The sequence below is a fragment of the Chelmon rostratus genome, chromosome 4 (assembly GCF_017976325.1).
Source record: "Chelmon rostratus isolate fCheRos1 chromosome 4, fCheRos1.pri, whole genome shotgun sequence".
Lineage (NCBI taxonomy): Eukaryota > Metazoa > Chordata > Actinopteri > Chaetodontiformes > Chaetodontidae > Chelmon > Chelmon rostratus.
The window spans coordinates 16,013,544-16,041,393 of NC_055661.1; the positions used below are offsets into that span (position 1 = coordinate 16,013,544).

General features: G+C 39.8%; 1 protein-coding gene across 1 annotated transcript; it reads left to right on the forward strand.

The window, feature by feature from the left end:
• Positions 1 to 9,883, forward strand: cth (cystathionase (cystathionine gamma-lyase)). Its single transcript, XM_041934986.1, has 12 exons — positions 1 to 261; positions 1,908 to 1,989; positions 2,190 to 2,285; positions 2,451 to 2,560; positions 2,976 to 3,110; positions 3,221 to 3,278; positions 3,604 to 3,681; positions 4,470 to 4,622; positions 5,008 to 5,129; positions 5,734 to 5,786; positions 6,142 to 6,280; positions 8,264 to 9,883. Exons 1-12 carry the CDS (start codon positions 76 to 78, stop codon positions 8,279 to 8,281), a joined length of 1,230 nt encoding a protein of 409 aa, XP_041790920.1. The 5' UTR covers positions 1 to 75; the 3' UTR covers positions 8,282 to 9,883.
• Positions 9,884 to 27,850: the final 17,967 nt, after the last annotated feature.

Consider the following 27,850-nt stretch of genomic DNA (forward strand, 5'->3'; position numbering starts at 1 on the left):
TCCCCTTTACATTACAGAGGTAATGCATACTCATCCCTCGTTCACTTTAGTTCATGCTTGGGGAAGCACACCATTATGGAGCAGAACCACAAACAAGACGAGCAGAGCGACGTGTTCGCCGGCTTCAACACGGCTTTTAAATCGTTCGCCACTGAGGCCATTCATGTCGGCCAGGAGCCGGAGCAATGGAAGTCAATGGCTGTAGTGCCGCCAATCTCTCTTTCCACCACGTTCAAGCAGAGCGCACCAGGAAACCATGCCGTAAGTAGCCCGATATGCCTTGGCTATATAAGGAGGGGGCGAAGAGGGGTGATGGGCATCATCCGGCGGTAACCGCGTGTGTGAAGTACACCCTATTCAGCGGCATGCACGAGGACTTAAGCGGGCTTTAAATGAATATTCTGGTGTTGTTTTTTGTTTGAAGGTATTTGATACATATAACCACGTTGTCGGTAAAGATACACTTTCATGTACATATTTTTAGCATATCCAGAATGTTTGATCAGAATTTTTTTAAGACATAATCAATACTGTCTCAATCGGTCTGTTGCCCTTGGGATAGATGGGCTCACGTTACAAGCCAACCGTAAAGAGAAAATAGTAATGGTGAACTTGTCTCATCCACATGCAGTGGAATTGGAAAGAAATTGTTTGCCACCTTAATCTACAGCCATTAAAAGTGAAAGCAGAGACACTGTATTGACACTGCAATTGGCCAGAAATAATTAGGAAAAGCTATAGAGACTCTATGTACACATAGACATTCACAATTATGTAAAATATAGGACTATGTATAGTATGTAATAAATCTGTCCTGTGTATAGCATTTACCTGTACTTTCTGTTAAATGTAAAGCAAATGACGTCTGTGGGTGTTAATGTGGTTCTTCAGTCATATGTGAATCTACCAGCCTCTCTCTCTGTCTGTCTGTTCTGACTCCCGAGGCCATATCTGGGAACACACACAAAGAACAGTCTGTGTGCAATTAACAACCAGTTTTCTTCCTTTAATATTCTCCCTGGAGTTTCAACAGCGCAGTTGGCAGTTTTCCTGCAAGCAAGGTTGACTTTTACTGAAGTATGGAAGTGCTGTGGATACTCCATAAGATGAATGACAGACAGCAGAAGCCATTTAGGTTTTTGATGTCTTTTTTTTGGCACAAAGACACTGAATGGTCTTTACATTTCCCAGCTTATACTAACCCTAAGGCATATGTGCTACCTTATGGGTTAAAACTGCATCTTTGATTTGATGATCAAACTAAAAGAAATACCACAAACCCACTGTTCAATGCGACAGTCTCCAGTATTTTTTTTATCCAAACATGTCTATTGTCAGAAGTGCTATAGTTCCACTTCCAAAGAATCCAAAATGTACATGAGATCTTGTTTAAACTAGCTGATCTCTGTATGTTTCTCATATTTACAGCAGAAAAGTGTGTGCATCCTTGTATTAAACACAGTGAGCTTTTATTTAGCAGTAAAGCTGTACGTTAATGGGTGACTTGTTTTTTCACCTAACCCTGTTATTTTGAACAGACAATCCTACAATATCTAACTTCACAATCAATGATTTTAAAATGGTTGTTCTCACAGTTACCGGTGTTGCACACACACCCATCTATTAGGAGATTATCCAGCGAAAAAACAAACGCTGGGTTTGCCTGTTTGTGCGAGTGGCAAGCAGAGGCAGTTCCAGATGGCGTGTTGGCTGGCAGCCACCTGAGTTCTTAAAGGTGATAAAGCAGCTATGATGCATTTAGGAATTTTCAGTGTTCTAGTGCGACTGGGCGTAAAAACGAACCGGATAAATGCACGCTTGCAACTTCCTCTTGTTTGAACGTAGCATATTATTACAAATGTTGATTTTCGGTGACCGAATCATCTTATAACTGTGTTTTTATTCAGGGGTTTGAGTACAGCCGGAGTGGAAACCCAACAAGGAACTGTCTTGAGAAGGCTGTGGCTGCTCTGGATGGGGCAAAATATTGTAAGTAACGCTGTCATTACAGACACTTACATAATCATGGTGGTCAAATTCCACAGAGACAGGGTATGTTTAACAACACTGCATTTAAAAAAAAAGGATCAGCCATCAGAAAGGTGCAATTTCTGCAAATTCCAGCCTTTGTTTTCTCTGATATGAAAATAATTTTTGGTCTTGACGGCTTTTGTGCTTTTCCCCTGCAGGTCTTGCTCTTGCCTCTGGGCTGGCAGCCACAGTGACCATCACTCACATGCTGAAGGCCGGTGATGGAATAGTCTGCATGGATGACGTGTATGGAGGTGAGACACAACTCTGTAACAACAGCTGTGTAGGAAAAGAAATGATGCAACATTACACACTTGTACAAAATGGCTGTTGGTCTGAGAGTACATTGTGAGCTGGTTTGGAACCGTAAGTGGTTATTTTTGGAGACGTAATCGCAGTTTCACTCTCTCACTTGCAAGGCACCAATCGCTACTTCCAAAGAATTGCCGCTGAAGTTGGTCTGGATGTGTCCTTCGCTGACTGTACGAAACCAGAGGTGCTGAAGGCTGCTCTCAAGGAAAACACTAAAGTAAGCCAAAGGATGATATTATAAAAATAAAGTGGAACTGATTCATAATATACATACATTAAAAAAAAAAAGACATCAAGGTCAAAAAGTTCTTCTTCAAATCCAGCTTTGCAAGACTGTTATATAATCGGGCGTGTCATTAGTACAAACTTGTACTGCTCATGTGAATCAGCACTTTACTTTTCATGCACCAGTCGATGAGCTGTCTCGAAGCAGTCCTTAGATTTATTCTCTGTACTGTTTTCAATTGAGTATACGTCAGAAAGGATTAGCAAAACATCACATTTTGTTTGAGCTTCACACAGCGTCCCATTTTTTTTTTGGAGTGGCGGGTGGGAACCTTTGCCACAGTGCGTGTTTGACACGTCTTTGACTCCTGCCACAATGAAATAACATCCTCTCTTTCTCGGTGTAGCTGGTGTGGATCGAAACGCCCACCAACCCCACGATGAAAGTTGTTGACATCAAGGTCTGCTCGGAGTTGGTGCACAAACACAACAAAGACATAGTGGTGGTCGTAGACAACACCTTCATGTCTGCCTATTTCCAGGTGAGGGTGACAGGTCTGCACTTTGTGCTCGTCTGATCTGCAATCAAGTTCCACTTCATGTGGAAACTAGTCATTGATTAACTCCTGTCTCTTGTACGCTTGCTGCTTAGCGCCCCCTGGCTTTGGGGGCTGACATCTGTATGTATTCAGCCACCAAATACATGAACGGTAGGTTATGTACATTTTCCCATTTTGCTTGCATACAATTTCATTGAAATTTGATACAAAAGTCAATAAAATGCATCAGAGTATCATCATAACCTACACCATCGTGATTGTCATAGTCTTAATATCTATTTATTAGACTCTTGAAATATCATGACTTTGACATTGAAACATTGACACTAAACACTAAAACATTCTGAGCGTGCATTTCAAATGTCTCTGATGTTATACTATCCACACATGAGCTAAAATTTTCTGCTTCAACATTATTTCCAATTTGGACATTAAATATCAGCTCTGCTTTTATTCCTGCCTTTTAACTGGACAGGTCACAGCGATGTGGTGATGGGTCTGGTCTCAGTGAACCGGGACGATCTGTACGAGCGACTGAAGTTTCTGCAAAACGGTGAGTCGAAAGACCAACAAATGAAGACTGACAGATGAATCATTGACAAAATGCATTCATCAGATGCCGTCAGTGAGTAGCTGCTTCACAGTACCGGACAGTAGACTAGTGCTGAACTAAAGCAACAAGCATGTACATGATTACTGTTCAAGGTCATTGCAATACTACTTTTACAATATCATGTGCAATAATACTTTTCATTACTTTTCAAAATCGTTGCCAATACTACTTTCTCAATTTTAGTTTTATTCTAGTTAACTTATATTTACTAAATGATCTAAATGATTTTACTGAATTGTTATTCTATTAGGCACTGATGTTATTTCCTCCTTTTACACTTCATATTTATTACTATTATTATTTATTCATTTATTACTTTGTTTTTATTATGCTACTGTAACTTTCCAGCGATCTCTGCCACAAGAATTTCCTTCAGGGTTAGTAAAGTTCTATCAACAGATATCTTGATAGATTTATGGTTTGAGTCATTTATTAAGCAAGAGGCCAAATGTTCGCACGCTCTAATTTTGCCAGTTCATTTAAGGACACAGACCTCAGGAAGTCTGGCTCTGCCACACTCAGTATTTGGTGAACTGGTTATTGCAACCTGACCTACATTCACTCATTAAATGACCAAAACATGCTACTGAGGCCAAGTTTCAGAACCAATTTAAAACCTTTTCAGAAAGAAGTGTTTGTGTATGCTTTTGTTGTTCGCCTGATCTGGGTTTTGGGAGGCTTTATAACCTTCTTGTTTTTTTTCCCCATGTGACCCTGCCTTGGTTCAGCACTGGGTGGTGTACCATCTCCCTTTGACTGCTTCCTGTGTAACAGAGGACTGAAGACACTACACCTGCGGATGGAGCGGCACTTCAAGAACGCCATGGCTGCTGCCAAGTATCTGGAGGCCGATGAAAGAGTGGAGCGCGTAATTTTCCCAGGTGATGTCTCAGCAGTGTAGCAATATAAACATAACGACTTTGATATAAACCCCTCATTATTTCTCATATCATACCAGTAAATTGTTGAGACATGCCTGTTGATCCATTGCCTGATTCTTAAACATTCTTTTAAATCATGCCTCCACTGACATATTCAGCTACTCTGCAATTCGAATAAACCACTTGTAGCATGTTTGGTGTAAATAGGCTGGATGGATGTTATGTTGCTATATCCATATTTTAAATTAATATTACTATGTTCAAACTCACACATTGTTTATGAAAGGACAGGCCTCCAGTTGCCCATTCTTTAGTGAGGTAGAAATATCCTGCAATCACCACCTGACTGTTTTTTTTTTAATGCTTTTCCAATATGTCGACACAGGCCTGCCCTCTCACCCCCAGCACGAACTGATGAAGAGACAATGCACCGGATGTCCAGGGATGATCACCTTCTACATTAAAGGGAAACTCGAGCATGCCACCGCCTTCCTCAGTAACCTCAAAGTAATTTTGCAGTAAACGTCTATCTGACCTGGACTGTTCAGTTTTGTGTTTTCTAATGCTGAGAATGTCAGACTGGAGGGGTTTTTTCAAACAGGCTGAATTCCCAGACTGGCAGGAATGGTGACGAGAAAAAAACACCACAGCTACATGGGCGCTTCAGCAAAGCACTACAGTTCTACTTGCAGGCATTTCCTGGCGCAACACGATGTTGCAATAACGCACTGTAAAAACTTTAGGACTGAGTTTGCTTTCGAAGAAGGTTTTTGAGTACACACCAGAATCATTCAATTTGCTCGCCCTGGAAACCACCACCTCTTTTGTTCATGCTGGTTTTAAACAGCTTTTTATTTGAAGTAGACACGCCCCAGCATTGATAAGTGGCTCATGCTGTCACAAGAGCTCCATATTGTGTTTGCTGTATATGACAGAAACCTGAGTGCTAACTGTTGGCATGTTTGAAAATGATCCAAACCACAAAATGTAAGCAAAGGAGGTGACTGTGGCTTTGGTAGTTTCTGTAGTCTGTTACTTATCATCTTTTGTGTGACTTGATTTGTTAGTTCTGCCATAAATTAATTTCACCTGTGTTGTCTATGTATTATAGATGTTTGCTGTAGCTGAGAGTCTTGGTGGTTATGAAAGTTTAGCAGAACATCCGTAAGTATCCCTGTTTGTCTTCAAACATTGTATTGTATATATCAATTATTTCAGTGCAGTGTTGTACTAAAAACTCTGAGTCAGACAGAAACAGTAGACGAGTTATATAAGGCAAATTATAACTTTAACATGCAGGTAACACTCATCAACTGCAATCTGAGATGTAATGTAACAATGAGCGCCACAAGGGGGCAGCAGAGATCAAGGAAAAAATCCATTTCAGACTCAAAGATTTTAATTGAGACACTTTTTTTCCATCATGAAGTCTATGTCTCAGTTCTAATCTCTTCTGAAACAGCAGGATGTTTTTATATATATGGCTCATAGTGTGGCACTGTCTTCTATTATAATTCAGGGCGATTATGACTCATGCATCAGTGCCAGAAAAAGAGAGGAAAGTTCTGGGCATCAGCGACACACTGATCCGACTCTCTGTGGGACTGGAGGATGAGGCAGACATCATCGAAGACCTGGAGCAAGCGCTCGCTGCTGCTGTAAGCAACGTCCACAATACACATTACTTGAGTGCAAAACCGTGCCATCTAGGTTTTTGGTCATGGATGGAATTTAAAATGGAAATATTGGTGTTCTTGGCACTAAATTTGAAAGCTGCCCAACAAAAAAATCTCACTAAAAGTTAATGCCCCACAGTCTCTTGACACCACCACCGCAGCACACTTTACACTCTGGGCTGTGAAGGACATTCAGATGCCACACATGTGACAAGCTAATCATTAATCAGAGGATAAAAGCAGCCATGCCTCTGTGCACTTCACTGTACAAGGTTATATCTAATCTCAGAGCTGTGTGGAATGTCACGAGTGTCACAACCTGCACTTGTGCATAATATTACACAAAAAAAAAACAGGTGCAGTCAAGTGTCCTGGGAATATATTTTTAGGAATCGTCAGAAAAAATAAGACTGGATGCCGTAATTTACAACATCCAAGAAACTGTTCCCTTTAAGAGGTGAAACCAAGCAAGCTGCCAGTTTTTACTTTGAAGGCACATTTCCAAGCACACAGCAAGCTTTATGTTTGACCGGTATGGCGCAGAATAAGACACGTCTGTCAAAATGAAGACAAATTCAGCCTGGAGAAGTAGTGGCAATTATCTTGGGAACACTTAGGGAGAGGAGAGCCAGGCCAGGAAGAATTGCAGACCAGGATTGAGTTAGGTATGCGGTGGTTACACGCCGTGCACTTTGTAGAGGGCTGTGGCGTATCCACCCATCCCATAAACCCCCGTTCCCCGCTGCACGACCAGATCCATCATGCACAGTGAGTCTTCTGTATCTGTGCTGCAGTCTGGGGTCAGTCCACGTCAGTGCAGTCCACTGGGGACATTCCTTCATTTGCACTTGCTCAGCAAATCTGACAGTTTGAATATACACTGATTTCTTAAAATATACTCAAAGTTGATTGACTACCTGCTAGTTTTTTCTTGGTATTTTTCACTGTGGAAACATTTCAAAGTATTTCTGCTTAGGACACCAACAGATGGCTCATTGGAAGTACTGCAGTGTTCCCAGAATCCACTTCTAGGTTCATTGCTCAGTTTCAGCTTTTCTCACCTCTGTGAACTGCTGTGCACCATTGCCCCTCAGATCTGGCTTGGCTCATCCAGACATCTGCATTTTTATCACATCTCTCTCTTTCTACTCCGACGGCTGGCGTGGACATCTGAGGTTTTATTTCACCTCTGTCTTTCTCTCTGTCCTGGCATGGCGGCTGAGGTTTTCAAAACCACACAGTATTTTGTTCAAATCAGTGCCTTTCTGTCCAGTACAGAAGGGTTCTGGATGTGTATTATATATTATGCACAGATATACCAACTATTAAAAAGGCTAGAATGGAACAGCAACAATAATGGAAAGTCACTTTGTCACATGAAGACCCAAGTTAGATTTCATCACATCAAAACTGTATTAAACTGACCTCTAGTGTGCTGGTTTTGGATCATACATGCATTTCCTAAAAACCATTTGTGTAGCTTTCGTGGCAGCCTGCGCCTTGTCTCCTCAGGGTTCAGATAGTGTCTCTGAATCCCTCTGCCGTCCATCTGGAGCAAATGGAAATTAAATAGAGACAAATATCTCTAATGACTGTCTGTGGGCCCAGGAAGAGGCACCTCTGATGGGTGAAGCGATTAATTGGATGGGACGGCAGGTCAGATTGGGTCAGGTGGTTAAATTCCCAGTCAAGTGTCCTCATCCCAGCGTTAGTTTGGAATCACATGCTTGGTGGTTGGTTAATCATGTCAAACTCTTCAGTGGGTAGGTGCCATTTACCATTTGTTTCAGCTGTAAAATATAGGGTGTGTGTTGTTTTATGGACTGTTTTCTCTCCAGCGGGTCCACTGACTTGTCTTTATTGTCGTATATTATTAACTGTAGCTTCATCACACTGTCTGCTGCTGGATATGAACTGAATGGGTATTGATTACACTTGTCATTTTTTTTTCCTGTTGTCTTTTAGCATCCAAAGAAGAAGTGAAATGTCTTAAGGACGACCCTCAAGGCTGAGGTTGAATCAGTCGAGGTTGGGACGACGACTGGAGGTACCCGAAGTCTTGAATCACCACAGACCACGTGGTACCTTCAGTTCAGCGCACAAACAGCAGAGATACAGCTATCAGGGAACAACTTAAAAATTATATAAATCATGCTCGCTGTGAATGATTAACATAATTGTTACACGAGAATCTTTTTGATGCCTATTTTACTAGAACAACAGTTAATCTTATTTATCTTACGCAGGTTTTGCTTTGTTTTTATGTTTTTATGTGTTTTAATTTTGTTTTGTTTGGAGGCTTTAAAGGGGGTATAGTCCTATTCAGGCAAGAACACTGAAATCATGAATTTGAATTGAATTAACCATTTCTGCAGGAAAAAACAATGTTTTCTGTATAATGTTGCCGTGTACTTCAAGTTGTGGTCTGAATCACAATGCAAAGTTTTATATCACTGCCCCATGTACATCTGCAGCTGTAATCTGGATTTCCTAATTTTAACATAGTCTGCTCGGTAAAAGACATAGACATGTATTAATAAATTTTAATTAGACTGTCCAAGCTTACATCGACAGAGGCAATGCTGCCACCTACTGTCCAAAAATAAGTATTTTCTCTTTTGGTAAAATAATTTTGAGGCACTTACGAACCACAAACATTAAATATCTCTGGGTACCAGTGTTATTTGACTAGAACTTGTCAAATGTTATGCTTCATTAAGTGTATGCCTTGTATAAAAGAGGAGAGAAACCTCAAGTTTAAGACTAATCAAGATATTTACCCATAAATAGGGAGTGTTTGGTGCTTTATTTGCAGCAACATTTCCCAGCAATGACGATATTGAAGGTTTTTTGTAGTAACAACTAATGGATGTTACAGAATAACATTTGATGTGTGTTCTTAAACTCAAAATCATTTAAAAGTAGAATATCTCCCAGGTCAGGACTCACACTCGGCCACCCCTCTTTTTGCTTTTCCCCCTGTAGTCACTCATCACATTGCTGCTCAAGCACATTCTTCATTCAGGACAGACCGCTCAAGATCAGTGTCATTTATGTAACCGACAAGTCCATTAAAATCAGTCTGCAGTACAAGTCTCCGCGTCTCTCGCTTCCTTTCATCCATCCCGCTATACAAACACGGGCAGTGTAATTGTGAGTTCAGCGTCAGTAACCGTAGCGGGTCGATACGCCACATCCAATTTAGGCTGGATAGTGGCGGGTTGCACACTGGGGCTCAGCTGATGGATCAAATGAGCTAGTTCCCATCCTAATCAGCAAACCATCAATAACATTTCAACAGGAGACTTAAGGTTTCCCTTCTCTCTAGAAGACCAGTTATCATCTTTAAATGTAAATGTTGTGGTTCACTGGAACTTTAATTTCTTGTTACCTACAACCATGTAATGGATTTTACACCTCTGAGGAGCTTCAGGAATCAGCCATAGCTACCGCCAACACCGCCCCAGAGGACTTTATGAAATCTGGCATGTTCAGTTTGAGCGTATAGATTCTGGTGGGGGAGAAGCGGTGGTGTAAATGGAAACAGGATGGGGGTTGGGGTGGCTATGCATTAAAAGTAGAGGTGCTGCTGAGGTGTTTGAAATTCAGCTCTCAACGCCCCCAGCCTTGATTCATGTGGTGGGATCTTGTACTGAGTGTGTGGTTAGACATCATGACAGCGCAGGTCTTCAGTGTCTGTCAGCCAGGGCCTTTTAGCGAGAACACATCTCGATCAGATGAGTCTCAAACATGAATAAAGGTCTCTGACGACAGATAAGTGGAAGCACGATTTGGTTCTGTGGGCTTTTGTTTATTTTATAAAGACGATGGACTTGCACTCACTGCTAAATAATGTGCGCTATCACCAGTTTAAACAGCGAAAGTCTTCAATATAAACTTGAAGTGGCCGTCGTGACTCTTAATGCGTGGTTTCAATCTGTTGCGTCAAAGTTAAAAAAGAAGCCACCCACTTGCATTCACTGGAAACCGTCTGCGCTCCATCACATCTGGAGTCACAGATGAAATGTACACAAATTATTAGATAAAAGGGTTCGAGCTCAGAGGGCAACTTACTGTGTCACAGACTGCACAAAAATGGCAGCAAGCCGCAGCAGTTTGAAACATTAACATGGGTTCCCAGAATTCCTGTCTAGTCACATCAATTGCAAACAGCACGGTCATGTTAGTCAGTGTGTGAGAACAACAGTACCCTACCAAGAAATGACAGCCGTGGTGAGTCCACCTTCCTCTGAAAACTGCTCTTTGGCAGACAGTTTACATTTTCCTTTCAGGCTGATTTTTCACCCCAAACCAGGGATGACTGTACCTGACACCTGAATTTAACTTCGGACAAGCCGGACAGCAGCATGGCAGGCCGTAAACATTTACAACATTTACAGAGTCTTGTCTTAAAATTACCTTAACTACAAAACTAGCTGGTGGAAACAGAGGACAGCGTGACGCAGAACAGCAACTCGACTGTGAATATCCTGATTCGAGTACAGCTCTAATTGTCACTGCTTTTATTTATTTAAAAGAAATAAGGTTAAGTGATATTTAATTTTGATGTCCTTTCTGTCATACTTTTAACTTGGCCAAAATTAGCAAAAAAGATTGCCCTGTGCTATCCAGTAGGCAGCAATTATCACAGTATCATAGTGGTTAAATGACATCCAAGTGAAAACTGGTTGAAAAGAGAAAGCTTTTATAGTTGCTTGGGTTACTTAAATGCATTGCTTCAAAGACATCTGAATGACTGCATTTCAAAGTGTAGTTAGCACTTGTTTGACACTCAAATATAGTAATTTAAATGCTGTTGCAGCAAAGGTTATTTGTTACCAAAATACTTTCACTTTTCAACCAACTTTAGTCCAGTGTACAATTCCATGACAACAGGGAAACCCCATCTGCTGATGAAGATCATGTGATTAGATCAAAAGCTCCAAAACTGCGGCTTGTTCCCTCATTCAGTCGAGTTTTAACCTCGACATCAAGATGTCTTTTGACCTGCAAATCATCAATTCCATATTTACTGGGTGAGCTCAATTGGTGCCTGCCTTTAATGGTGATTCCGCCTCTCAGAAATAGTTTATTTTTGTAGCTCATCTCTTGAACGCATGCCCACATGTTGGTTTGATGAAGTAAATCCACATCTGGTCAAACACTGGGAGCAGACAGTTCTGCCTGATGAGATAATGAATAATCCCTGAACCCATTAACTCTCTTCCACATTAACCAGTGTGTTTGCATGGAGGATGTTAAACAGCAACAGCAGTATGTGTAACAGTCATGTGTGCACTGAGTTTTATTGTCCATGTCAATTACTTAGAAGATAAGTAAACCTGATTTGTCATTGATTAAAGCCCCATCTGTGTCGAGAACCAGTAAGAGTTCTAATGAAAATTAACTGCAGTCGTAATCCCAGCACAGATCGGTAGTGTGCTCTCAGTGTCACAAAGGCCAAAAAATGCTGAATCAGCCATACTGGCCTTTAATTTTGGTTTAATTGATGTTTTAGCCATTACAATTAAAACATACAGAAGCAGTAGATTGAATAAGACAACCAAATGAATAAAAAAAAACATGATTCCAGTGCAGCTGACCTTCAGAGTATTATATTTCATGCACTGTGTCAGGTTATATAGCTTAGCTGTAATGGACGTCCACACTGTTGTTCATTTTTATAGCATGTCCTCCACGCCTTGTTCATTATAAATGGTCCTTTAGCCCTGACTGTCAGTCCTGCCAGCTCTCACACTGAGATACTGTACACACAATCTCACACTTGACATGGTTTCTAGGACAGAGAAAATGGACATAAAATGGCCATAATGTTCACCCTCTTGCTTAGTTTCAAGAATTATACTTTGGTACTATATAAAGTTTGACTAGAGGTCAACTCAACTCTTCATTCCTTTTTGTGGATTGGGAGCCCAATAATAGGTGAAAAGAGAGTATATGTATATTTAGTTCTGAAATAAAGAGTGCTTACTAAGCATCCGGTGTACAGAACACAATAATTACATGTCTGAGAGTTGCAATTGCCTTTCTTCTCTCAACCACTCTGCCTTGAAAAGGGAAAGAACATAATTAGTCCTGTATTGATTCTGAATTATGGCAATTTTGCTGCTGTTCTGGGAAAATTAGAAACAGCAGCAGTTGTTGATCCTGTAAGTGGTTAGTTACGTTAACCCTGAACAGAATCCGAGGTCAACTACCTGAAAACAGACCTTTTTTGGAAATTTTGGATGCTGTTCTGTACTATGACTCACAGTCAGTAGATGTTGTTTGCTGAAATACTGCCGCCATTAAACGTAATGATGTTAAGGCCGGAGGGGAAAAATCCTGACAGCTCAGAGCAGAAGGTATAATCAGCAGCACTCATCAAAGGGCAGAAATAAACACTTTAACACCAAAGAAAAAAACCCACACTGACTCAACACAAGCTCTCTCCACTTTCGTCTTCAAGATAAAATTCAGTTGTTGTGGTCAGTGAACAAAGATTTACTGAACATATACTAAAAAGGCAGAGCTTTTTCCCACATGACAACAAGCCTCCTTCAACAAGCATCCTTGTTACAGGAGCAGATATTGATCAGCAGCACAGCCCGGTGGCTTTGAATTTAAAAGGTCACGACTGATGCTGGCAGGAGACACGACCACTGAAATTGTGCTGATGTATGCACCATTTGGTGGAGGCTGTTATGCCTATTGAGTACAGGGTTCATACGGCATGAGCCGCCTGTGAATTTTAAAAGCATGCAGCAGCAGAAAACTCAAGGAAAGTTGCTTCTTGTCCATGATTAAAATGACCTTTTCAGGCATTTCAAAGTCACGCTTAGCAAACATCACAATCAGTCATAAAGTATGCTTACACAAACTGAATTTGGCTTGAGTTCTTGACATGCAGACAAATTTACAGAAGAGTACAAAACAGACATACAGCTAACCAAATATAAGCAAACTTAAAACATGAGCTGGACATGACCATATATATGCAGGTCAGTTTGTTGCTGTATGTTAATGGATGTGATATAGAAAGTGCAAGAATGTAGGTAGAGACAAGCATTATGGAATAAATACTATATGGATAATAAAAGGTTTGTTTTTGTGCAGATTTTGTGCTCATGTACGTGCTTCAGTTTCTATACAGATATCTTGTGTTGGTATACCTTACGTTTCTATATGGGAACACTTTGGTGAGGCTCCACTCCAGCTATATCTGACATGAAAGGCGCTGCAACTCAATACATATGCATGTTCTTTACTTGGGGCTAAAATCTGCACCAGCAGAGCATGACACGCTGTCCTCTGCATACATGCATGGAAATAAATCGAGCAGAAAATTACCTCTTGTTTCTCATTATTACCCTCCGTCTGCTGAGACATATTGGATGTATGCACTTTTCCAAAGACTCAACAATGTGCCATATGTTTAGAGAGAACAAGGTCCAACAGTAGTCCATCAGATTAGAGAGCAGAATAAAGTAACTCCTGACTAAGGAAATGAGTTGTCAGTTTAAACACGGAGGAGATGGATGCTTCTGCAGGTTGAGCTGGAGGGAATATTTTCCCTGCTCCTGACCCTGTCGATGTGAGGTATCGTATCAATTATTCACACGCTGAGCTGTGTTGTGTTGTCGAGAGGACAGACAGAGCAGATTCTTTTCTCCCTCACTTGTGGAACTATCTCAATCTGATGTTTCATTGGTTTCCCAGAAGTCCTTGTATTCGCTGCTGGAAACTCATCATCCGGTAAGTTAAAAAAAACATCCAATCTGGCTCACGTACAAGAGTTGAAGCACACAGTCCCCTCTGAGTCTGACCCTCACTCATTCAAACTGTCGTGACTCACACCGTCAAAGCAGCATATTACCAGATACTGAGACCACTAACACAAATATTATGATTAATGTTATGTTTAACAAGAGGACAGCTCTGAGTGTCTTTAAACAGAGACAGTTTGCAAACAGGGGTGACTTTTTCAAATGGCGTACAAAGTTGTTCTTGGAAAAGAATGACAATTTAGCTCAAGAAAAATGCAAAAATGCAAGTTTTGTTTTGTTATAACAAGAGGAAGTGTGATATGACATGCATCATGAAATTATATAAAAATATATTTAAAAAGTGACAGGCGCACCAGGCCAAAATACCTTCCTGTGGCTCAGGAGGTAGAGCGTGACACTGAACTCCGGTTTGCTCAATGCTTGTGGTTTCCTAATTGCTGGTCCCAAGCACAGATAAAATGGGAGGGTTCCATTATGGAAGGGTATCAGGCATAAAAAGCCGATGCCAAATCAAATATATGGATCATAAAAATCTGATTTCTACGCTGGGTTGGGTGGGACCCGGTTTGCCAGTGAGATGGAAACAGATGGATCACTGCGGCAACCCCTAACAGGGAGCAGCCGGAAGGAGATGACAGGCGAACATGTAGTCCACAATTCAAATCTCTCTGTATTGATGGTGACTGCTTTTCATACAACAGAAAGTTTCCACCCATCATAGCTTCCATGACGGTGTCGTTGAGCAAGGCACTGAACCCCCCCATCACTGGCTCAGTGGTTAACACCAGAAGACTATAGAATATATACTGTAGGTGATACACACTGCTACACAACTAGATTTTGGGGGTTTCACTCAACATTTGTACATTTTTTACACGCTTATACAAAATTAGACGTGCAGAAGGCTCTCTCTTGTTTCCTAAAGCTTAAAAGCAAAGAAAGGACATTTTACCTGACAAGATGATCTGGTATCCACTGTACCAGATCATCAAAGGACTTTTTGTTCCATTTCTAAAATATCTCTGATGCACACTGTTACTCAAGAGGTACATTCACTGCTTTGGTGATGGTGTTGTGAAGATGGAAAGGATGCTGATGCTGAGCTGTAATGTGAAAAATATCTGTGCCAGAAACATGAGAGCTACAACAACTTTTCTCAGTACATAATAAGAACACAGAAGATGTAATTTATACCATTTCTGAGCAGTAACCAAATCCGAGAAGCCTTGTTTTGCATGTGATTCAAAAGCGCATTGATGGACTTCCTCCTGAGGGAGGCCATCACAGCATCTGCATCTCAAAACGGTAGGTGATGTTTCCAGCTGTTTATCCATGCTGTTGTGCCATTTATCACTGTCCCTGCTGTTATCTGCTTTATTCCTGCTGAAAGCTGAAAGATGATCTAATCTGTGTTAGGTGATTAGAGCAATTGAACTAATAAACTCAGGCAGTTTAAGTCATTGTGTATACCAAAACATGTAATTACAACATTTATCACAAAATAATCCAAGTAATAATTTTGAAGCAGCAACCATCAATAATTGACGACATCCAACAGCATATGAGTAGCTGAGGTGTTTTCGTTAATAATTTCTCATGTGTTATAACGTACAGCTAAACTGGTGCACTGTGAAAGAGACCGTGGTATCAACTGGCAAGTCTGCGGACCCAATGCAACATTCAAGGGTTATGTTTGTGACGTGCTCATACAATATGTGCACTGAAATTCTAAGCATACTCTTGAGGCTCTGCTAAAAATGCTACTGTGAGATAAAGAACAGTGACAATGTCCATCGAATTATAATTAGTTGCCAACTATAAATTACTGATTAACTGTTTAAGCTATTTTTCAAATGTCAAACATTTGCTGGTTCCAGCCTGTTAAATGTCAAGATTTGCTGCTTTTCTTTGTTAATTCTGAAAGAAAATGAAGACTCTTTGGGTTTGTTGGACAAAAGAAGCAATCGGCAGAATAACAGAAATGAAAATAATTGTTAGTTGCAGCTCTAAATGTAAAGGACAAAAAATTGACAATAAAAATGCTTCTGATATGTAGTGTTAAAACACTAAAACTATACTGTATCTTGGCCCAGCTGTCCAAATTTTCCAGTATATAAAAATGCAAAGACTGTAAAGTTGTGAAGTAAGCCACGATGAAAATACATAACATTTAAAATATCCCTGTCCTATAATGAAAAACCATTCCTGATGCAAAACCATATTGTGTATTTGGAGATGTGATGCATAGATAAAGTGAGAGGACATGGCCATACCAATATTAATTACTATTACAGATCCTGACGAAAGCTACGACTGCTGTGCCACGTGCATAAATGCACACATCGCTCTTAAGTGTCACCTAAAAAAATTTCAAGGACAGGCAGGCATTAATGTGCACTGAATGCATTATATGTCTGAGAACATATATGTACATCCTGGTCATCCTCAGTTTTCAAGTACACTTAAAGTGTACTGAAAATGCTCAAGAACTATGTAAAAACACAGTCTCCTAATGTAGATGCATTTGCAATCTATCAATGTTTGATTTAATGTACACTCAAAGTACAATTTGCATTACATTATTAATGTATTTCAGTTGCACTTTAAATTAAAGAATAGCATGAGTGAATATAAAATAATTAGCATATTTGCAGTATATTAAGTACACTTAAAATTTGAGCACAGTCAATTTTAATACAATATTATTGTTAATACAACCTAAGTTGGACTTCTGTACAACTTAAATAAGTGCAATAAGTACAAAATGAGTTATTTAAATCTAGCACACTTTAAGTGCACTAATAATCCAGCTGCAAGTACTAGTACACAAGTACACTTTAGCATGCTCAGTATACTAATATTTAGTATATTTTGGTGTTTCTTTTTTCACGAGGGTTGATATTTGTGCTCCTACATCATACTGTCCCGCCTGTGTGCACACAGAACAGTTTTTAGTTGATTTTTCTGCTTCAGGTGACTTTAAAAAGTGCTTTTTTTAGCCATTGACATTCAAGGCTTCAATGAGAAAAGGCCATGTCTAGTAACATCCTCGTTTTTTGACATTTCACTGGTTCATGTATTCTTGTGACAAAACACACATATGCACTTAATAACTATCATAAGCAAAACATATCTAATTTCAAGATACTTAAACTTGCACACTTAAAATAATGAAAGTAGTTCAAAGCCAAAGCAATCATAGTTTTGCTTTACTGGCTACAGAAACGGTCTCTTTTTATTGATTTACTTGTCACGATTTCAAATTGGATCTACATTATGGTCTTCATTAAATGAAACGTCTGTGTTGGCAGATGATATGTTTACTCATTAACATCAGACACAAACCTGATGTCACACTCTCGGGCCTGTCACATTTCCATCAGCTGGTGAGTGATGTTACAGATTTATTGCGTCCTGATGTCCTCTACAGTCTCCTTTGATGGGTTTAGTACTCCATAACATCACGCATACAGGCACACATCATGATTTAAGGCTGAGCGAATCAAAATGCCAGATGTTTTGAGTAAGGAGCAGTCAGGCATGGAAACATCGAACAGAATAAAATTTAATCTCAACTCAAACTGAATCCAGGAGTGCTTGGCAAGAAAAACAGGCATCAATACAATGTGGAGACACCTGTCATGAGTCAGAGAGTAACCAGACCTTGGACATGTGAGGACAGATCTGAAAAAGCACAACATGGGTGACAGATAATGTAACACAGGGACACTGACTGGCTGTATCGGCTCATCCTAACAAATGAACTGACAGTGGATATGCTGTATATGCTGGAAATTCTTGTCGGCTTCCATTGTGTTTGCAGTCCACATCTGCATGTATTCAGCATCTGATTTACAATGACGGCAGAATTCTCTCCACGAAACTTGGCTCTGTGCATTGTGCACAAACCAACTAGTTTGCAAGGCTGGGGTAGAGATGCATGCACAAAGAAAAGCCCACATTTCTGGTCGGAAGGAGAAACACGGCTACTTGTAAACATTCTGAAAGACTTGAATATCGTAACAGGTCTTTGTGGCTGGATGAATAAAAAAGCAGAAGGCTGTGTTCCATCATCAGAGTATGCATAGCTGCATGTAAACAGGAATATTAGTGGAATATTCATTTCTATTCATTTTCATAACCATGTAAACTGGTTAGTAGGAATACTGTTTTCGATATAAGGGCAAAAAAACTGAATAATATGCACATGTAAATGTAGCCACTGTTCCTGGGAATTGAAGCTCAGAACATATAATTACATCGTCATATTGGACAATTCTGCACTGCACAATTTACTTCTAATACAAACACGCTCTATCAATGCAGGACATTTTGCGAACTATACAGCGAGGTGTGGAGTAAGGCCGACTTCCACGCAGGCGATGTTCTCTGAGTTCATGTTCTCTGACAGACCTGCAACCTTCGTTTTTCTATATGCAGGTAATGCAGAGAGAAATACATTTAAAAACACCGGCACTGGATGTACAACAATGTCTTCGACCAACGTTTGTCCAAAATCAACGTTTTTGTCTGGCGATAGGGTTGTTCCATTGTACAACATTGCCTTGTGTAGCTTAGGACTCAAATTTGAAGTCTGGGAAACTGTGATAGAGATGTGAAGGTGCCAGGCTCTGCTAATGATTGAGTCAGCAACATAAACCTGAATACGTGGACCTATAGGACACATATGAGTTATAAGACTCTCTACTAAAGCAGACAGATCTGCAATGGTGTGGACTTTGTTGTTTGAGAGGGTGTGCTGCATGAAAATGCTCAGTGTTTTTCTAGAAGGATCCCATCAGTGCAACAGCCACTGTACTGGAATGTGTTAAATTAAGAAATGAATTAGTCATTTCACACACCTGCAGACACTGGACTCATCCAAACACATTTCTGAAAAAAATCTAATTGCACAGGTGATTATTTGATGCTGTCACATTTTCTCATGGTCATGTTGAAGGAAGAAATCCAACCTAAGATAATGAATGAACACGCTATAATTGATTATGCTAATGTGATTACAGTTTGGTTCCTTTCTCCTCAGATCGATGGACAAAAAATTGATCTGCAACGGTTGGGTGATTTGCATCATGACAACCAGCAGAGACGAATATGTTGCACTCTAGAGAGCTGTGAACACAGAAACTGAATCTACATAAGACTTTAAACAAAAGAGTCTCTAATCCAAATCAAACCATTTTAATTTCATGATTGGCTAGATGTAGCTGGAGTTTAGTTCTTGAGATAATAATGAGATGTTTACAGACATAGAAGTAAGGAAGCAGCTCAATATTTCTAAACTGGTGTCTACGTAAAAACATGGACTGAAGATTAAAGACGTAGCGTAGGTTGATATTATTGTGATGTGACTTTTCGTTGATCTCCCCTCACGAGAATGATAAACGTTTTACCGAATGCCTTCTCCTCATTAACCTGGTGACTCTTTTAAGATCTTTATCGATTTCAGTTACACAAAGAGCTATTTACCGTGTGGACATTATGATGAAAAAGAGCCACTTTACAAAGATGGAAGACACATCCCATTCATGCTGAATTTGCATTCTTGACAACACCAATTTACTATTCCATTAAGAGTGCTGCTTATTCTCCTGGACCATGCATGACTGGAGCAGAGAGTTTTTTATGGGCTGGAGGAAGCATATTTATGGATGATTTGTTTCACAAATTCTTCCACTACTGTATACAGTCTAATAAATTGCAGACTTGTCCTGCTTTTACTTTTCATCTCTATCATAGGTCAAAATAATACTCTTTATATTGTAATAGATCACGAAACACAGGGTGCATTAAGTCAAATTGTGTAGTAAATTCTTGTTAAGTACTCACTTTAGCACAGCCTGGAGCTTCAAGTCCAAATATACAATAAATCTGATTTATATTTATCCCTCCAGCCACTTGTTCTCTTTAGTTTCCACTCTGAGATCTTTTGCAGGTAAAATAATTTCATGTGCTTTTAGAGGCAATGATGCTATTTAAACTCGAATAGAGTCATGAGCCAAGAGTGGATACAACATACTGCAGGCTGTAAATTAGCATAGTTCATTCCAAGAAAAATGGCCTTGCCGGACATGTTTAATGTGAATCAATTGAACTAATAAATTAGCTGTTAGTTAGCTCTTGTTTGCAGGCAGGTGGCATGAGGACAAAAATAAACCAACCGCCTAGACGGATTGGCAGGGTCTGCGACCCCCAGTGGCTGTTTTGCCAGTCAGCACAGATATGTATAGGAGAAAGAAAAAAAATAAACAGCTCCAAGACGTTATGTGATGCAAAACAACGGGCCTGACCGAACAAAACATGAAAAGGTTTCAGTTATTTGTGTGTTGACTCAACTGTAAACTAACTTTTCAAATTGAACTTTGTGGTAGTGTTGTTTGGGAGTGGTCTGTAATGAAAGTGTGTTCATAATATTTATACGTATATCCACATCATACTGTATATGAGGAGGCAGCATATTGGAAACACTTAATGTAATCCAATACAGTAAGACCACAAATTATAAAATGACCTCTGAGATGCGTCAACAACAATTCAGGTTTTACAAAGAGAGTATTTATTACCAAAATAGTCTAATTTGAACATTATTTGTAGGAGAGCAGTTTGGTATTACAGGACTGTTGTGTTAAATGGCATTGCAATAACCCATGGTGTGTATTCTCTCTGCATATAATAATAAGCATACATTTTGGTAAACAGTAAAACACTGCTTGATCCTGTTGGGGCTGGTTCCATGTGGATCGATTAGGGCGGGCTGCAGCTAACGATAACTTACGTTATCGATTAATTTTTGATTGATTTCATCAATCATCTAATTGCTGCATTAGATTGGATCCATGCCACATACTGTACGAAACCGTGTACGCAAGTATATGTGGCGGTAGGGGAAGGGCAATAAATGAGTAAGCCTATACAGAATGTGTATATGACCATTATGTCAACTTTTTCATGTATGTGTATGTCTTTCTTGTGACACATGAACATGTGCAGACTGTGAAAGTCATATTTTTCTCCAAAGACGATCTGTCTCCTTTCCTCCCTTTATCTAAGTGATAGTAAACTGAACATCTTTGTGTTTGGGACTGTTTGCGGGCCAAAACAAGACATTTAAAGACGACACCTTCCAGTGTCAGATGGACATTTTAAACTATTTTTTTAGATTTTATAGCCTGCCATTTTACACCGTGCCCTGGTGTTTCACAGGCGAACGTCACCGCCGCCGGCTCTTTCACAAGCATTTGATGTGCAGGAGGTATAGCGGCACTTCAAAGACGCTCTGCTAACCACCAGCTGAGTTTCAGTCTTCCCTTTGAAGGACTCTATGATGTCCAATTATTCATGGTTCGGCCTGAGTTACACGGCTGAACTTACCCCGGAGCTGAAGACGTTTTCTTACATGCTACTGTTAAAATGCCTCTCATATCTATTCACTACACCTGCTTTATAAGTTTTTTTTTATCTTGGGGGTTGAATTTAGTTACCAGCAAAGTCATAAGTAAAGTGCTGAGTGAGCCCATACTGTTTTCATGTACTTGTTAAATATTATACATGTTTTGGGTTGGAATAATCAACACACTTTCAGCTCATTGTTTTTTGTTTTCATCTCATCAGCACCACTTCCAGACACACCAGGGAGCTGGCAAACCCACTGCGCACTACGCTCCCAGCAACACACTGCACACAGCAACAGTTAATGATAAAATGTGGAGCTTTTTGCAGTTAAAAAGCCAAACATTTTTCTCAAGAGTTGGTGAAGACAGAAACAGAGATTCTCCAATGCTTTGGTTACTGACCAAATACCTGCAACACTGGCAGTCCCATCAGTCTCACCTGTACTCATTTAGCAGCTAAACTGAACAGAGGGTGAACACGGTAAACAATACACCTGTTTAGCATCAGCATGTCAGTATGCTGGCATTAGCATTTAACTAAGTACAGCCTCACAGAGCTGCTAGCGTGGCTGCAGCCTCTTAGTCTCATTAAACCTTATTCCTGTCCAAGAATTATTTGAAGTACTGTTATGCTACATCACTGGAGCAGGAACATCCCCAAGAGTAGATCCATATCGAAAATAAATGGCTGAAGTAATTCCTCACATGATGGGCAAAAAAAAAAAAAAAAAACAGTCTCTGAATAAATGATATCAGACTAAAGCCCTAAAAAAAATGCAAAGAAAACAAAGAGATCTTTCTGAATTCTTGATATTACTAAGGAGCTTTTTTCTTCATCTCCATCCATTGTTTCCTCTACGATATTACATTTGAGTCAGATTCTCTCATATTTTCCTACTTTCCTCTATTTTAAATCACTTCAAGAGACAGTCTCCCCCTGTTAGTACCACTCCTCTCTCTTCCCTTACCTCAGTGCCAATCGCTAACCAGCATGCTCTTTCAGCTCAATTAACTTCAGCTGCAACACAGTCCCACCTCCTCAGGGGGACCCTTGACAACCATGGCCATCCTTACCACCGCCAGCAGCAGGATTACATCAGAGTATGATGATCAGATTTAAGGGTGATGTTCCTGACAGTTAATGAGTTAACTGAGCTTCCAACTAAAGCTATGGTCATGACTTCAGGTGGAAAGTCAGTTTCATCTATATTTTCATACTGTGAAGAGTTTTCTCATTCACCTCACTTTTCCACAGCTGTTTATCTCAGTTAATTGAGGCTTAACTGATTATATCTGATAAAGCAGCTCTGTGCCTAAGAATTGTTTGTCTTACTAAAACTCCAGTCTGCTATCCTCCAGAGACATCCTCACCAAAAACCAGAAAATCTGTTTATGATCATCCACCTCTAACAATCTGCTATTCAGGTCATCCTTAAGAGAGTGAAAGTGTTTGTCAGCTAAAGATTAGAGAGATCTGAGGTCATTAAATATGTCCTTACGCTCCAGCCATAAAAGTCAGCTTGGTTGAAAATTAACTTTGTGAATTGTATAAACCACAGTCATCTGTATTCAGACCTTCCAACGGCATTAACCTTTAACTAGTTTATGGCTTCACAAAAGCTGTAGTCAGACTTAGGACCAACACTGACTTTTTGAGAATATTAAAGTCACTTTTCATATGGGAAACCTTTAAATAACTCTTCTGCAGTTGACTTGCAGTGGAGTGAATGGATGAGTGATGCTTATCTGTCACCAAATTATTCTGAAGCAAAGTCTCAGCTAGAAAATCCATTAGCATTTCTGTCATTATTTCCTACAAAATAATTACTATAATTAATAACATTTTGACTCCACAACAGATGTAGCATTTACTTCTGTGTTAATAATCTTTATCTTTTAAAATTCCATTTCACAAAACAGTGCCATGACTCATATGATTTATTACTTACTTGCTTGTTAAGCGTCTGTTATTGAATTTTGTCAAACTGAAGGCCAATAAAGGATATGAATAAGGATGTGTCATCGCTTTGTTTAATGGAAATTTAAATAGGCTCTGAAAAGGTGAAACTGCTGATTTTGTATTTATTTGGTGGACTTCAGTAGTGCTTCTACAGTAAGAGGAATTTCTTTTGGTTGAATTCATTGTTTAGTATCACTCCTATTTTGATTCTATTCACATTTTGCACAGTGCTTTGACTCGTCAGTTTTCAGGAGACTCTTAATCTCAGTGAGGTTACCTCGCGTACAACATTTAATTAACCTACTTATTTACATTAAGGATGATATGAATATGACATTTAATTATCCGTATCAATATTTGTTTTCTCTGGCAGTGTTTATGAGTAATTACTTTCTGTCAGCCAGGACCTTTATCACTGTCTGTCTTGTAGTTAACACTGACACTGGCACTTATAACCTCTGAACCATTAAATGAATGACTCCCGAACCTCAAGAAGCCAGTAGTCACCATCACCATCAGTCATCATACTGATACATTCTATACAGTCCACAGTGTGTTATGTGTCAACTCGTCATACACTCTGTGGTTGTGACATGCAAGGCCGACACAGGTTGAAAAATGAATTTCAATTTGGTACACAAGAGCCATCCCACTTATTGATAGCTAGTTGTTTGTCACAGTAAATTTGTATACTATAAAAAATGATGTATTAGACTAATAGTTTAGATTTTATACTCTTTAGTCAGTTTATTCAAACAGTCATAATGCACACTGTTCAGATCAATGAAAATATAAAAACATGTTTGCTCACTGACTTGCAGTTTATAGCAACCTCTCCTCTATAAATAACTGCAATATAAGCAGGGACATTTTACTAGGCAAAAACACCCATTATCCCCATCAGTAAAGCCAATAAACCACGGTCTGCATTCATCTGGTCCTGCACTGACTGATTGAAGCCATCTGGTAGAAAGTACAGACCAGTTCTGGCTCAGGAACATTGATATGGATGATTTTATGAACACGTCTGTGCAGTGAACAGTAAAATATTCAAGGTTTCGCCTTTGGCTAATTTGTTTAAACAGGAGCTCAAGCTTCCCCAGGCTGCAGTAACTCCATATGTTGCGAGAGCAGTTTTTTCTAGGGAAAAGGCACTAATCACCACAACATTCACAGTCATTAGAGACTAGATTGATTATGGATCTGCAGCCTGTGCTCCTGCCCAGCATGTCTGTAACAGAGCAATTAGTAAACTTCAACATCACTACAGTGTACAGTTAAAGATTGGGAGCCATGCAAACATGTAGATTACTAGCTACTGGAGGTTTGGTTCAAGAACTTCAAGAGCCTGTAAAACTGTCATCATGGATGGATCAGTGGACTACTCTGCTGTTCAGTTTTACAAATACTTTTCAGAAGCAGCGCTGACATGTAGCAAGCTTTATTCAGATTAACAGAGTACAACATTGACTTCACTTTACACTCACATAAAATTGCCAAAGACGTTGCTTTTATTCCACACGTCTTTCTTCTTTGTCAAAAACCTGGCACCTACATCACCCACAATGCAACTCCTCTGCCGACATTTCAGTCAGAGATTTGGGTGTGGAGGTAAATGTAGCAGTGTGAACACAAACAGAGACACGTACAAAAAAAGCTACCTGGAAAATCTCTACCACTGACCAAAACAGCAACATTACAGCTACTGTACAAAAGCCTCTTTCCAGCATTTCACTGCCATCTATTATCTAGAAAAGATTTAGCATAAAGCCTTAAATTTCAGTTCATAGACACATCAGTCAGGTGTTGAATACCAAATCTCTGATGGGAGCCAAAGTTTCTCTGTAAAGTAACTAACTACTGTGTGATCCATAAGGACACTGAAGTGAATACATACACAAGTGTTTTTGTGGGGACGATTACCAAGGAACAGGAAAAGGACTTCATATTGCAAATGCATTCAAATTTAGTTGCAGAAAGCCAGGCCTTGTGCACCCTTGATCCAAAATATCACCAATGTTTTAATAGAAAGGACTTCATCACTGTCTCAAAGAGAATAACTGGGAGTAGAGACGGCGCATAAACAGCTTTGTTGACAGCATTAAACACGACTCTAGAGTCCTGAGTCTGGAGAAACTGTACACAAATACAACCCTCACTGTCTCCATCATGGACATTTCACCCTATTGGAGGTGATCCAATCCATTTTCCCCAATCAAAGCAGCCTTTTATCATACAGTACATTCTGCAATTATCTAGCTGGCATGTGCAAGCTAAGGCAATTAGCTTCCATTTGGTCCAGTATAGGCTCATTGCAATTCAGTTCAGTCTAGGGTCAGGAGCACAGGACCTGTTACTGAGTCACTGTAAACTGAGATAGAAAATGTGATGGCTGGAAATATTAAACACTATGGATAATTAGGAAAGAGAAAATTCTATACGGCTCAATTTGGGTTGTTGTGGTTTTGGACTTGTGATGGATGAGGGCACAATGTGTAAATCTAAATGTTTCATACTGTAGTTGAGGCTAAAATCCTCTCTTCTGTTTTGAAATGCCACTAAAATCCCATTAAATAAAATCCAGTCTACAAGGTGTAATTAGACCATTGTTTATTTATTTATATTTCCTCGTCATTTATTTATGTAGTATAGACTCGCTTAGTATTGATTTTAGCTTTCATGCAACTACAATGACAGGCTTTGACAAGATGAGATTGCTGAGGCCGGAGCAGCAGTGGCCCACCACTAATGGTAACACAATAACCAAAGGCAATGGCCTCCATGTTCCAAGTCAGCCATCTGCTTTAATGTAATTGGTTTATGATTTACTGAAACACATGAGTCACTAATAGCCTTATACCTAACGCCATGTAATCGAAAACCCTGCCCTCTGTTAAGTACGGCGGTCAACTTTGATGTGTGACAGCCATTTTATTAGAACTTGGGTGCATAGTTTCTATATCAACCTTTATTGATTTATCACTGCAGCTGCTCCATTAAATCCCAATTCCATCTGAAAAGCCAGGACACATCCCTATGTGCTTGGACGAGCTGAAAAGTGTTTAGCATCTCAACAGTGTCCTCATAACTTTTGTTGCCAGGGCATTTTCTATGCAGGGCTTAAGTCCAATCACGTACAAACATCTTCCATTAAGGCCATGGTCAGGTAAGCTTACTGTAGGATGGTATCTTTTGACGAATGTGGAGATGAACGTCAGCAAATTTCACTATAATGGTAATGCATACCTTACTGCAGTAAATTGGTACATTCAGTCAAATTTTCCTGCTCTGGGGAAAATCAGTAATCTTGAAACTGTCAAATGTTCCCCATTAACAGACTTTTCCAGACTGCTGAAAGTGGCACAGAGGCTGTAGCGTCATCTGAAGATAAGCAATCCCTTTTCACAAACAATGATCCATTCAGTGAATTGCAAAAAGAACATACTGCAAATGAGCAGAAATAGCATTAACTCTGGGTTGCAGTTGTTTTGTTAGAAGCACTCCGGGTGTTCAGAGAAGATAATTCTCTGGGAGGATTTCCATAGAAACCACAGCACGACAAAGTGCTTCTCTTTTACCCAAACCGATTAGCTAACAAGAATTGAGCTTAAGCCAGGGACTTGCTGGCTATAAACCATGACTTCTCCCCCTGTGAGACAATTAGAAAGCAGCCTGTCACTTTGTGACAACAGGGCACAAGTGGTATGCAGACATTTTCGTGTCCAATCAAAGGTTTGGACTCATAAAAACTGATGCAAGGCAGTAAAATGGTTTGATTACTTTATTGAACCATCTGCCCAGAGAGATCAAAATTCTTCTGTGACTGAGTATGAAGTATATAGATTTGTACCTTACTGCAAACGGCTTCTGTTCATTTTCCATCTCCAGTCAGGAATTAATATCAGACTGCAGCCAGCTTGTTCTGGGCAGCTCTGACTGGTGCATAGCTGTTTACATATGGAACACTCCTTTTCTGAGAAAGAACATACAAGGTCTGCACACAGTGTCTCATGGAAAAATAATGATTATATGATCCTCTGTTGATCCCTGGAACAGATATTCTCTTTGATCCCTTCTCCAAGATATCAACCACAACAGTGTTTCTGTCAAGGGTGCTGGATCAGGAACAGGCTGAGCCAGCTGTTCAAATGTAGCCTAGTTATAATATTTTACAGAGGAGAGAAATACACAACTCTAAATTAAAATAGCCTGTGCCCAACTAATTAGTTACATAGTAATTAACTGTTAGTAAATATTTACCAACCCAGTAACTGCTGTATGTGCAAATGTTGTGTAGCTAACTGAACCAACTGACGAAGCTAACAAAGCTTATTTACTCCTCAAGATTAAGGAGTGGAAATGGTACCTGTCATACCTGTCCTTACATATGATCAGG

Bases quoted from the DNA above. Each gene is read 5' to 3' on its own strand.
- cth (XM_041934986.1), top strand. From the start codon at position 76: ATGGAGCAGAACCACAAACAAGACGAGCAGAGCGACGTGTTCGCCGGC. The intron at 2,286-2,450 runs GTGAGACACAAC...CTCACTTGCAAG, and splicing joins CATGGATGACGTGTATGGAG to GCACCAATCGCTACTTCCAA. The intron at 5,787-6,141 runs GTAAGTATCCCT...ATTATAATTCAG, and splicing joins GAAAGTTTAGCAGAACATCC to GGCGATTATGACTCATGCAT.